Source organism: Xenopus tropicalis, chromosome 2 (assembly GCF_000004195.4).
Source record: "Xenopus tropicalis strain Nigerian chromosome 2, UCB_Xtro_10.0, whole genome shotgun sequence".
NCBI lineage: Eukaryota > Metazoa > Chordata > Amphibia > Anura > Pipidae > Xenopus > Xenopus tropicalis.
Window position 1 is genome coordinate 14324020 of NC_030678.2, and position 13235 is coordinate 14337254.

The 13235-nt window shown below is 42.5% G+C and overlaps 1 protein-coding gene across 1 annotated transcript in view; it reads left to right on the forward strand.

The window, feature by feature from the left end:
* mrps6 (mitochondrial ribosomal protein S6) overlaps nt 1-5544 on the forward strand; it is a 41183-nt gene extending 35639 nt beyond the window's left edge. Inside the window, 2 exon segments of the mRNA NM_001097389.1 lie at nt 778-917; nt 5290-5544. Of these exon segments, the coding sequence (NP_001090858.1) occupies nt 778-917; nt 5290-5473 (324 nt within the window). The 3' untranslated portion in view covers nt 5474-5544.
* The last annotated feature ends 7691 nt before the right edge of the window (nt 5545-13235 follow it).

Consider the following 13235-nt stretch of genomic DNA (forward strand, 5'->3'; position numbering starts at 1 on the left):
GGGGGGATAATAGCCTCTGGGAAGGGACTGGGGCTGTGGGATAGCAGGTATAGTAGGGAGAGATGGTGCCTATAGTAGCAGTGGGATAATAGCCTCTGGGAAGGGACTGGGGCTGTGGGATAGCAGGTATAGTAGGGAGAGATGGTGCCTATAGTAGCAGTGGGGGGATAATAGCCTCTGGGAAGGGACAGGGGCTGTGGGATAGCAGGTATAGTAGGGAGAGATGGTGCCTATAGTAGCAGTGGGGGGGATAATAGCCTCTGGGAAGGGACTGGGGCTGTGGGATAGCAGGTATAGTAGGGAGAGATGGTGCCTATAGTAGCAGTGGGGGGATAATAGCCTCTGGGAAGGGACTGTGGCTGTGGGATAGCAGGTATAGTAGGGAGAGATGGTGCCTACAGTAGCAGTGGGATAATAGCCTCTGGGAAGGGACTGGGGCTGTGGGATAGCAGGTATAGTAGGGAGAGATGGTGCCTATAGTAGCAGTGGGATAATAGTAGATTTTTCCCAGCCATAAGTTTTGTGTTATTGTATCCCATGAGTATTATAAAAGTGGTGCATATATATTGGAAATTAAGTTTGTAAAAGGGAAAGAAATACAGTCTCTGCCCTAGCTTAGTCATTTACTTTCCCTTCAATTTCTATTGACTGTTTGGCAAATTATTTGGCACATTACTCCTTTCTCAGAGTAATGAGAATACTTGGGTGTGTTATGTTGTTACCTTTTGTATTTTTCCCGCTACTCATTTTATTTGCTTTCTTCTTTTGTTTCTCCAGCCTGAAACCGCTGCTACATTAAAGCGTACGATTGAGGCTCTCTTCGAAGGGGGGGCTGTTGTACGCAACCTGGAAAATTTAGGAGAAAAAGCTCTTCCATACAAAATCTCCAAGCACAACTTGCGGCACACTCGAGGAGGGTATGTATACCAATTCATTCAATAGATCGAAGGCATGGTACCCAGATAACCATGGATCCCTAAACTGAGGTATCTGGGCCCTAGGGGACTACAATGGGCACCTTTGTTACATGGGGTTTCTGTGAGTGAGGGGAGCTTCAGGGGTTAAGCTAGAGACCTATGGACCTTGAAGCAAAATTTCTTCTACCTTTCCTTACGGCACCAATGTACCTATGTACCCAGTGGCTTGTAAATTCCTACTCTACCACCCATGCACCCGTATACCTTTACATCTACATTCAACTCAAAAAACATTTGTTCCAAAATATAAGTATTCCTTTACTATTGGGAGCCATATTTGTTGAGACCATTAATATCCCTGGCAGCTTCTTTGGGTGACTTGTTTTTCTCTGCTAAAAAAGCAGTGTTATTTAGCACTTACAGTCACATCATAGGACCTGAGTCAGGAGCTCTGAGGGCTAAGACAGAAAAGGAATAAAGCTGGATCATTTTAATAAGGTCAGTTTTTGTATCCCCTTAGCTGCTGGCTTCTTTGTGAATGGTGGGAAGCGAGCATAGGCCCCCGGTGGCTGTTCCAAATCAGGGAACAAGAGATAGCTTTTTATCTGATGGGTCCTAAGCCGTGTACAGGAAGGGAACAGTATTCACCTTGGCACCCTCTTTTGGCTAGAAGCCTGCGCAAACCAACCTAGGGTTAATGTTCTGTAAAGATGCCAGCTTTATTCTACAATGTGCCTAATCTCCTAATAAAATGTGTTAGGTTGATCTCACTGGGGGAACTGGATTAGCTGGGAAAAATATCCCTAAAATATAGGTCTTTTCAATTTCTCTTGTGCTAAAATTTTAGGAGCGTTACATTTCCAGTTACTTATCGTGTATTTGTCGTGTATTTTTGCTCTTTATTTGTGTCGCACTTACTTAGCGGCCAAGGGGCATATGGTCCTTTTTGTGCTAATGCCCTAGGACCAAACTAATGCATTACAATAAAGGGAATAGGAGCAAGGACAGCATCAATGAGCCGATGTGGTCCTTAATCCCAAAGAAAAATCAAGCCTGCCGAATCCAACATATGGCCACTTTTCGGCCAGATATCACCCGGGTAGTCCTGTCAGAGGGACCCATACACGGGGAGATAAGCCACCGACTTGGTCTGAAGGACCTGAATCATCAGCTTAAATCTGCCCATGTATGGCCACCTTTCTACAATCATTTCATCCTCTTTGTTTTTGTCCAATGAAAATACATTTTATCTGTCGGTTTTCTCCCAACTTCTGTGAAGCTCTGCTTTTAAGCCTTGCCTAAGCTGCTATTGTATCTTGGGCTGGCTAACCACAGCCTTCTATATTACTCTCATAGCCCTCCTACTGTATTTCAGTGCCATGACCTAGCAGCCCATGTCACTGGGAAATTAGTCCGTGACCAGGGGTGTAATTGGCTCTCTCAGATACCAGATATCTACTGTATGCTAGCCTAGGTATTTATTCTGTACTAATTCTTCAGCTTTAATGTAAACCTAGCAGAAGTCCTGTCTCCCTTTGAGATGCATTTATAGTTATATAATTATTTTCACACAAAAATGCTGCTCATATCCCATTTGCTCCCCTCACTGCTCAACAGATAAGTGCTCCTGAGCTTCTATTGTAAAGCTACTCTTTAAAAACCAGACTGTAAAAAACCAGGCAGAATAGCCTATTTCTTCATGTTCATAAATCCACTGCAAACAAATCCTAGACTCCTGGGTCGTTGTTGTGCTGCCCAGGCTCCCAATGGCACGTACAGCCTGTTGCTCGATGCCCAAGCAGCTCTGGGCAGAACTACTGAGCAATTCATAGCGATGCTGAGGCGCTGAATGGAATTTTACAGCTCTGATTAAAAATAGGTCACATTTGAGTCTTAGAGCTGTGTTCTACAGGGATGTGAATTAGTCACCTCGAGACTGCGGTGTGGCTGTAAAGGAGATACATATACAGACCCCCCCAGAATGATTCTCATCGTGCAGGATTAAAATCAACCTATCAGTCTTGTTTGTTAGAGCTTTTATTTCAACGCTGGTGCCCAGGAATGGGAAAAGTGGCATGGGGGGGGGCGGAAATGAATTGATATAGGAGAGGGAGCAATCACATCATCTAAATCACTATACAAAAGGGAGAGTGAGCCTATACATAAGTCTGCGAGCCCACCGCTCCCTATTCCCACCCCTCCTCCTGCTATCTGTACAGTGGAAATTTCCACTGCCTTTGTAAGCATCACGGGCAGCCTGCGATTGCTCAGGCTTTAAGATAAAATAAAGTATTGCCAATTGGAAGCACAATCAGAAGCCTGACGGTAAATCCATCCTACGGCCACAAGTCAGGCCACTTCCTCTCAGGACAACGTTTATTTTAACAAAAGCAGCGTTTTCCCAAAAAGAAAAGAAGAAAACTGTGTAAAATCCAGGAAAATGTAAAATTAGGGAAATGTATTATATATGGGAGGGGGGGGGGGCTCAAAAAAAGCATTGTAAATTGCTGTAAAATTGAGGTTTCACTGCAATTAGATTTAATTGCGTATTGTTTTTATTAAACATTACTTGCGGGTCGCGGGCAGGTTTGGGTTGAGCTCTTCCACTCGCCCTCCCCACCCGCGATGTAACAATACTGGCTGTCCCGGCTTCTGTATTTATAGGTGCGTCCATGCCCCGCCCTCTTTGTGACATCATTGTGGGGTGGGGCAGGCGAGGGTCTATAAATACAGGGCAGAAGCCGGGTTGGGTGGGGTTTGCGGTTGGGAGCGGGCAGGTTAGAGTCGTGTGCGGGTCGAGTTTTTCTCGAGGTGCACATCACTACTATGGGGAGCTCTAATATGGCAGCTGCAACATATATAAGATTGAATGTGCTGATAGCGCGTAAGGGGTATGAACCAGTTAACTTAATGATTCCGGGGGACTGAGAAGGCAAGCGACTGGGGAAAAAAGCATGAAGAATGTTCTATATAGAGAAAAATTAGCTAGAAAGTTGATACACATCAGAATTAATGGCCACATATTTATTTATTGAGGGGGGGCTTTCATGGAATTATGTGAGGGTCATGCAAACGTTTACATTTCTTAAGGGGTCACAACTAAACCCTGTGGTAAGTTATGGGAACATGTGTTTATTTATCTGTGCACATTATTTTGTGTTGTATGGATAGGATTTATTAAAGCTCCCTATACTATAATGTACGACCAGGCCATGCTTTCCCTTAATGTGATTGGCTTGGAATGCATGGCTCCAATCAGGGGTCACTGGCACATTAACCCTCTGGGTGAGGGAGAGGAGACAGTGAGAGCAAGAACAAGCTTTGTAGAAATTATGGAGGTCAATCCACAGGAACATAAATTTATGGTTTAGGAATAAAACTTTAAATGGTAGAGAGAATTATTTGCTATGTAAACAGTGTAATTTAATAATAACAATCATGACAGTATCCCTCTAGCTGCCTAACCATCAGCTGAACTCTGATCAGTAATATATGTCAATCATGTGAGTTGTCTCTGGAACAAAATTTGGGAAATTCTTCTTTTCTTTGTGTATTGGGAAGCAGAAGTTGCCTTATGACCATGAGTGAATGTGACTCCATAAAGATTTATAAATATCCTGATAGGGAAACTTAAAAGCGTAAATTACCTTTAAATGTGTTAAAAGTATCATAGAAACAGTGGCATTCTCTGACAATTTGCAGTTGGTTGTCATTTATTTATTCCTTATACACTAGTAACCAGCCATTGGTTTGAAAGACAGACTGGAAAGAGAGGGCACGGATAGAAAGAAAAATACTAGTGCTAATAAAATCATATTGGGATTTATCTTTTTCTAGATATCATTATAAATGTCAGATTAAGAAAAATACTACGAAGGGCCAATAAAATAAGACCAGTTGCAGTGTTCATTAAAGTGTGTATCCCCTTGTTCAACATGAAAACTAAATGTACTCCATGTTTGATCCTTGTCAGTTAGTGATGCTGTAATGGCAGATTCTGTTAATGCCTATAAGAGGGGCCTGGATGAGTTCTTGAACAAGCACAGTACCCAAGGCTATTGTGATACTAATATCTACAGTTAGTACTAGTGGTTGTATATATAGTTATGTATGTGAGTGTATAGATTGGTAAGTATAGGGTGTGGGTGCTGGGTTTACTTGGAAGGGTTGAAGTTGATGGACTCTGGTCTTTTTTCAGCCCTATGTAACTATTAGGTTACCTGCGCACAGACAATTCCACTACATAATTAACTCCTGTTAACAAAACAGTCACAAAAAAGGTGTTCTGCTGGAGTATAAATGGAGTTCTGATATAGTAGGAGATCTCAGTTGACAAAATTGCTGCCTTTACATGTACTTTTTTTTTTTTTAGGTATTTCTTGATAGATTTCCATGCCCCTCCGACCATCATTCCAAGCATGTTGGACCACTTGTCTCGGGATATTGATGTCATCAGACCGACAATCCTGAAACAGGAGCAGCAGAAGGAAGAGAAAGAGTGTCCGGGAATCCTCCCAGTCAACCTCGAGGCCAAGTTCAAGAGCAGGCGAAAATGATCCCCACTTTAGTCCTTGTATAAAGCATGTATATTTGTATGAGCTTTAATAAATAAATGTCTTTACCAGTGTTTTTCTTGCCCTTCTATGCTTGTGTCATATTAAATGCAAAGGGTATGGAATAATATACCCATATTAAAAGTCACTGATTACTTAAAGGTTAAGGATTTATACAGGTCATGGAACTCAAGTACCAATCCAATATATGTATATAAGGGGATAAAGCTGCAGGCTGAGTTATACAGGGAACTCTGAGTATCACTCATGTATTATAAGGGATAATGTACCCCCTACTGTAAATGATAAGGATATTAGCAGTCACTGAGGGGTTCTGTGCCCATATAAAGGCACAAGGCTGCAGGCTGAGTTATACAGGGAACTCTGAGTATCACTCATGTATTATAAGGGATAATGTACCCCCTACTGTAAATGATAAGGATATTAGCAGTCACTGAGGGCTTCTGTGCCCATATAAAGGCACAAGGCTGTAGGCTGAGTTATACAGGGAACTCTGAGTATCACTCATGTATTATAAGGGATAATGTACCCCCTACTGTAAATGATAAGGATATTAGCAGTCACTGAGGGGTTCTGTGCCCATATAAAGGCACAAGGCTGCAGGCTGAGTTATACAGGGAACTCTGAGTATCACTCATGTATTATAAAGGATAATGTACCCCCTACTGTAAATGATAAGGATATTAGCAGTCACTGAGGGCTTCTGTGCCCGTATAAAGGCACAAGGCTGTAGGCTGAGTTATACAGGGAACTCTGAGTATCACTCATATATTACAGGTATAGGACCCATTATCCAGAATGCTCGGGACCAAGGGTATTCCGGATAAGGGGTCTTTCCGTAATTTGGATCTCCATACCTTAAGTCTACTAAAAAATTAATAAAACATTAATTAAACCCAATAGGATTGTTTTGCATCCAATAAGGATTATTTATATCTTAGTTGGGATCAATTTCAAGGTACTGTTTTTATACTACAGAGAAAAAGGAAATCGGTTTTAAAATTCTGAATTATTTGATTAAAATGGAGTCTATGGGAGACAGGCTTTCCGTAATTCGGAGCTTTCTGGATAAGGGATCCCATACCTGTATAAGGGATAATGTACCCCCTACTGTAAATGATAAGGATATTAGAAGTCACTAAGGGGTTCTGTGACCCTGTCCAGTTACTCCGGCCAAGTTTGCCCTCCGGGTGAGTGGCACCGAAGTTTGGCACCTATTGAAAATATAGGTTTCCCCACAAATGCTGTGTGATAATGATATATCTTCACTATGTTGCCTTATTCTCATTTCCTATTTGCCAATCATTCAGTGCCTATGGAATTAGGCTGTACTGCTGGATAGAACTTTCCCAAAGCTTGCATACATGACAGTTTGCTTGTATATTTTCCAACAGAATTTTGGCACATGTTTTTCTAATTTTTCTGCCCAATGGACTGAGCTTTTTGTTATTGCTTTCGGAATGATGTGCTCAGTTTGGTCGAAATCTTTACACAATAAACAGCAAAATTATGCTGGAAATTCATCAGCATGAGTACCAGAACTCATATAGACAATGTTCCAAATCTTCTGGCCTGAGAAATTACCTTGATCGCTTCAATGGCCCCAATTTTAAGAGTTTAAGCTCCCTTGCCCCTACTTGCTCAATCCATCCCCCCTTCGTCAGCCTGCAGGAAAGCCCCCGCTTCTGCAACTTGCTATTCACTAGGGCTGGAACTAGGTGTAGGCAGAATAGGTGGCTGCAGTCAAAGCAACATGGGTGCCATAGGCCTTAAGGTGGCCATACACCTTCAGATCCGCTCGCTTGGCGATGTCGCCAAGCAAGCGGATTTTCTCCCAATATCCCCCACCTATGGGTGGGGGATATCTGGCAAATCCAGGCTAATTCGGTTAGAATTGTAACGATGGGTATAGGCGAAGTTGGATCGGGAACCGCATCAACCAGCCGATCCGACTAAATTTTATAACCTGCTTGATCGATATCTGCCGATTTCTGGCCAGATATCGGTCATGCAGGCCCGTCGTTAGTGCCCCTACACGGGCTGATAAGCTGCCAAATCGGTCTAAGGGACCCATATCGGCAGCTAGAATCGACCCGTGTATGGCCACCTTAACTCTGCCTTCAAACGGCTACAATGAAGAACGCCTAATCTGAAGCAAACAATATGGCGGCTTCCACTCCTTTGAACTAATGCAAATTTGATAATGAGATAAACTATACCGCATACTGTGCTGTCTGTCGAGAGCAATACAAATGGAAATAAGCTTCTACCTCTAGAGGAAGTAAATGTCACATAATATTGAGCACATTTCTTCTTTAATTAAACATGGAAAAATATATTGTCTGTTCTAGTCTCTTCTTTAAATGGCGTTTGTGTGTATCTTTCCTTATTTTGCCAAGTTTTTACTAGTGGGCAGCCTTTCTTGGACGGCGTCTGGCCAATGGGAATATATTCGGGCCAAGGAATCTGTTATTGCTGAGTAACAGCTACAAAGTGGAAAGTTTTAATAAACCATGTTCTGTAGCTGACACATCAGTCTGTGCCAGCCTGAAAGCCTTATGTTTGTCTGCTTAGTTTTGGTGTTGGTGATTTTTAGCATTCTTGAACTTAACACCTTGTTGTTCCTGAACCCTCCCAGCATTATTGCTATATTGTGCGATGCTGCTACATATAAGCAGAACAATTTGGTATGGGTTGGTCGGCTCCTAAAATATACCCTAATATTTTCTGGGAGAATTCTGCTTACTAGAGGGGTATATTGATGATGGTGTTATGACAAACCTAAGAGAGAGGACCCTGTTTATGGACCTGTGCATCTGGTTATGCCTCTATTTATGTCATAACCCTTCCTTGACGCTAGATCACATGATGTCACCGGGGAGCGCTGTGGCAGAACAATTTTACAATAAGGAGCAATGGGACCAGCCTGCCAGTCAGACAATGGCTGCTTAGGCAAGAGTAAATGCAAACGTAGCAAAGCAGGTAATACTTTCACAAACAGCCAGTGATATATAATACATGGAAAATAAATATACTCTTCATGTCTTTGTATTTCCAACAGGCAAAACTATTGGGAAATAAGAAATAAAGGTATAGTGGTGCTATCCATAGGCCTAGCATTATCTCTATTCTACTTCCTCCCATGAAGCGCTCTCTACCTCTATGCTCCCCCAGCCTTCCTTTTTACCTCTTAAGTCAGTGATCCCCAACCAGTGGCTCGGGGGGAACATGTTGCTCCCCAACCCCTTGGATGTTGCTCTCAGTGCCCCCAAACCAGGGAGTTATTTTTGAATTCCTGACTTGGGGGCAAGTTTTGGTTGAATAAAACCAAGATTTACTCCCAAATAAAGCCCCTGTAAGCTGATGGTGTGTATAGAGGCCCCTAATAGCCAATCACAGTTCTTATTTAGCACCTCCATGAACTTTTATGATGCTTGTTTTACTCTTCTTACATTTGACTTTGATTCACGAGTAAGAAAGGTTGGGGACCCCTGGCTTAAAGTGGACCTGTCACCCAGACATGAAAATCTGTATAATAAAAGTCCTGTTCAAATTAAACATGAAACCCAAATTCATTTTTATATTAACACATCCAAACCCATTATAAAAGCATTTAAAAATCACAGCTGTCAATCATATATTGCTTGCCCCGCCTCTATGCCTTAGGCATAGAGGCGGGGCAGACAGTAACTTTAGCTTTCCATTCAGCACTTCCTAGATGTCACTGCACATCTCACTTCTCCCCTCCCTCCTCCTTATCTAACTGTGTAGCCAGTGCATGGGCCTGGGCATCAGGTCCCCCATTCTATCACATAAACAAGATTTTGGCATGATACAAAGCTTGCCTTAATAACAGTGTCCACAAAATGGTGCCTTCCTGCTTGCTTTGATTGAGTAATTCCAAGACGGAAGGAAACAAGATTTATATTATTTATATAGAGTAAGTAAAGTTTATTTTGCTCAACTAACAATATAGAAAATCATTTGGACTTATTTCTTAGGGTGACAGGTCCGCTTTAAGGGCTCCATTGTATTTTATTACCCTAAAGTAGATAACAGTGAGGGTTAATTTACTGGGTATGTGGCCAGTAATACTACATTAATACTAAAGGCCCCCATACACGGGCCGACTATAGCTGCCGATATCGGTCCCTTGGACCGATTCGGCAGCTAATCGGCCCGTGTATGGGCAGAACAGAGCGGCCTGGACGACCGATATCTGGCCTGAAATTGGCCAGATCTCGATCGGCCAGGTTAGAAAATCCAGTCGGATCGGGGACCGCATCGGCTCGTTGATGTGGTCCCCGAACCGACTGCCCCATAACCACAAATATAATCCGATCGTTTGGCCCCAGGGCCAAACGATCGGATTATTTTTTTAAAAAAATTACTTGCTACCCGATATCGCCCACCCGTAGGTGGGGATATCGGGTGAAGATCCGCTCGCTTGGCGACATCGCCAGTGTGTATGGGCACCTTTACACATCCTAAAGTAACTCCCTGTGCTGAACTGAATTGTTAGCTGTTAGCATATATTGTATATGAAGACCTATGTGTTACTACAAAAAGTGACAGCTTTATAAGGATTTACTTTCAAATCCATTTAAATCTGTTCATTCTTCTCAAATCGGACTTCTTTATGATGAAACAGTGCTGTAGTAAAGAATAAAGATGATCATCCTTTTGCCCCTGTGTGTTTTCTCATACGGGAATGTGGAAAGAATGAGATGAAGTTGCAATAACCTTTTGTATTTTTAGATTTTTCGAGCAGGGTCACTCTTTGCTGGGGTGGTTTTTTTATGGTAAAAAGGTTATTTTTGGAATGACTGGTGTGCCCTAACTGTATGAGAATCACTGTTACTCAAGAACCAGTGATCCCCAAACGGTGGCAACATGTTGCTCACCAACCCCTTGGATGTTGCTCCCAGTGGCCTCAAAGCAGGTGCCATGTTTACATTTCTGGCTTGGAGGCAAGTTTTGGAAGCCCAGAGACACAGTTTTACTGCAGAGCCTCCTGCAGGCTAATAGTCCACATGGGGCTACCAAATAGCCAATCACAGCCATTATTTGGCATCTCCAATGAACTTCTTTCTTTGTGTGTCTCACCAACTGTTACGACTTGAACCCTGCCCGGCCTGTTCAGTAGCTGTGCAGGTACCTCTCAGCCACAGGAGATATTGAGTTCCTGGTGTGCAATTATTATTTATGGGAGTTCCTTGTAGCCTTATTTTTCTACCTTTGGCAATTATTAACGTTGTTCCCTTTAAGAATGCAAGGAGAATGCAAGTCAAAATGTAAAAAGCATACTGCCCAATAGTCCTCCTATTGTTTAGTAAAAACACCACACTTTTGGCTCACCTAATCAAATATTTACTCAGTCACACTTACTGCACATTTTCTAGAACAGGCAGCCATCTCTAAAAAGGTATTCTCCCTTCCTTTCCCTCCTTGCTTCATACTGCACATGTGTTTCATTCCCTCCCCCCTCCCCTCTGCCAGATCCGCTTCTGATTGGCTGGTGGGCATGTGTAGCTCAGAGCAGGAGACAGGATCAAGTTACACTCATGCTCAGTGAATAGGAAGGCTGCCGCTGGCACCTACAGGAAGGGGAGAGAGATTTCAGTAATGTCACTGTAGGCTTCACACTGCTGTAGGCTGCCAGCACCATATCTCAGAGAAGCAAGCAGGGATCTGAGAATTTAGATATTCAGTAAGTACTTAAAAAGAATGCCTTTAGACTTACTTTTATATTAACCTTTCCTTGTCCTTTAAAAGGTCCTACCCCCACTTGGTCCTTGTTGGATCATTTTTGTTTATTAATGGTTGTTCCTATATCTGTATCCCGTGTTGTTTCTGAATTGGTTACCTGGTTATGTGAAGTGCTGTTCCTGAGTTCTTGGTAATCTGGGTTCCTGTACCTTGAGTTTCTATTAAAGTTTTGCGCTCAGGATTCCTTGTTCCTGTCTCCTAGTAACCTGCTCCCCCTAACCTGCTTGGTACCTATCCATAGGGCTCCAAACTAATGGTGTGAATCTGCACCACCATGACCTCCCTGACACCAACACTTTTTAGATCTGATTAAGTTGGGGATTCCTGCTAATGACTATGTTTTATTCTATGCTGTGTTTTATTCTCTGGTGTTCCTTTAACTGGAGACGCTTGGAGGAGAACTTGTGCTAATGACTCACACAGAAGCTGACGAGTTCTTTAGAAAGACTTTGTATCAATAATAAAAGTTATTTCTTTCAGTTCCCAAATGGAAGTTCCCAGTTTGTCTTTTAATCACCGAAAGCAAATGAATCTGTTGGAATAAGGTCACTCCTCTCTGTTCGCTGCTTCGTTGTTTAATTAGCCTGAAAAAAAAAGTGTTACATTTTCCGTACACAATAAGGGAATTGATTGAATTTCCATTTTAAACCTTGATAAAATAACAACAGGTTCCCTAATGAGAAAACACAACCATGTAATTATCCAACTCGACAGAACTCTACAGAGCGATCGCTCATGCTTAGAGTAAATGAGAGACACCGAGCAGTATGGGAACAGCATTTCTACACCTGCGGCTCAAGGAAGGACCTGTAGGAGCAGAAGGAGACCTTCTCCTCCTATGGGTGGGCGATATCGGGAGAATTTGGGCTAATTCGGTTGTTTGGCCATGGGGCCAAAAGATTGAATTAGAATGCCGGAATAGGTGCAGTCGGTTCTGGTGCTGCATCAACGAGCCAATGCGGTCCCCGGTCCGACTACATTTTTTAACCTGCCTGATCGATATCTGCCCAATTTCAGGGCAGATAGCGGTCAGGCAGGCCCTTTGTTTCTGCCCCTACATGGGTCAATACGCTGCCGAATCAGTCTAAGGGACCAATATTGGAAGCTACAATCGGCCCGTGTATGGGGACCTTAAGTTGGTGGCTCTGGCCAATCATGTCTATCTTGATACGTTTCAAAAACTCCAGAATGAAATTGCTCAAGTAACGCTCAGTGAATAAGCTGGTGCAGGTAGAAACATGGCTTCCCTAATAATCGAGTCTCTATTATGTTGGCTGAAATGACCAGCAGGTGGCCCTGTGGTTTTCGATTAATTATAGTGGATTAAAAACTGCTGATATCTTGAAAACTGCAAAAAATAACAATGGGAATTGCTAAGAAGAGCAATTTCAAATGAGTTTGTTTTGAGGGTTTACATGTCCTTATGGATCAGCACAAGTGATCACTAGGGATGAATTGAGGATTTGATGAGAGGCAAATTCACTCTGAGGGCAAACAATTTGCAGATACATTTCTGTTTTTTCCTCCATTTGTCTATTCTGTCCCACCATTCCAAAGATGCCAGTCCTGTCATTAAGATGGTTCCCACTCTGGACTCCCTGGTGGGTTTGACACAAATTGGAAGTGCCCCTTAGCTTTAGAAATGGACCTGCACATTTAATGACATTAAATAATTGAAAAATAATTGATTAACATTCATCAATGGAATGGAACGGGTCTCCTAGGGCCCACCAGAGAATATGACAGGGAGGGCCCACTCTCACAGCAATAAGATAAAGACAGTGCAAAATGTAAAAGGCATTTCTTTGGATGAGAACCTACTAGGGCTGGGTCCTACAGGGAGATCCTCGGGTACCAGTCCAGTCCTGTCAATACTGATCTGCCATATATAGCTATATAGATCCTAAATCAAATTTCTAAAAAAATAAAATAGCCTATAAATCTTGGCTAGAGATGCCATATTGTATATACTTAC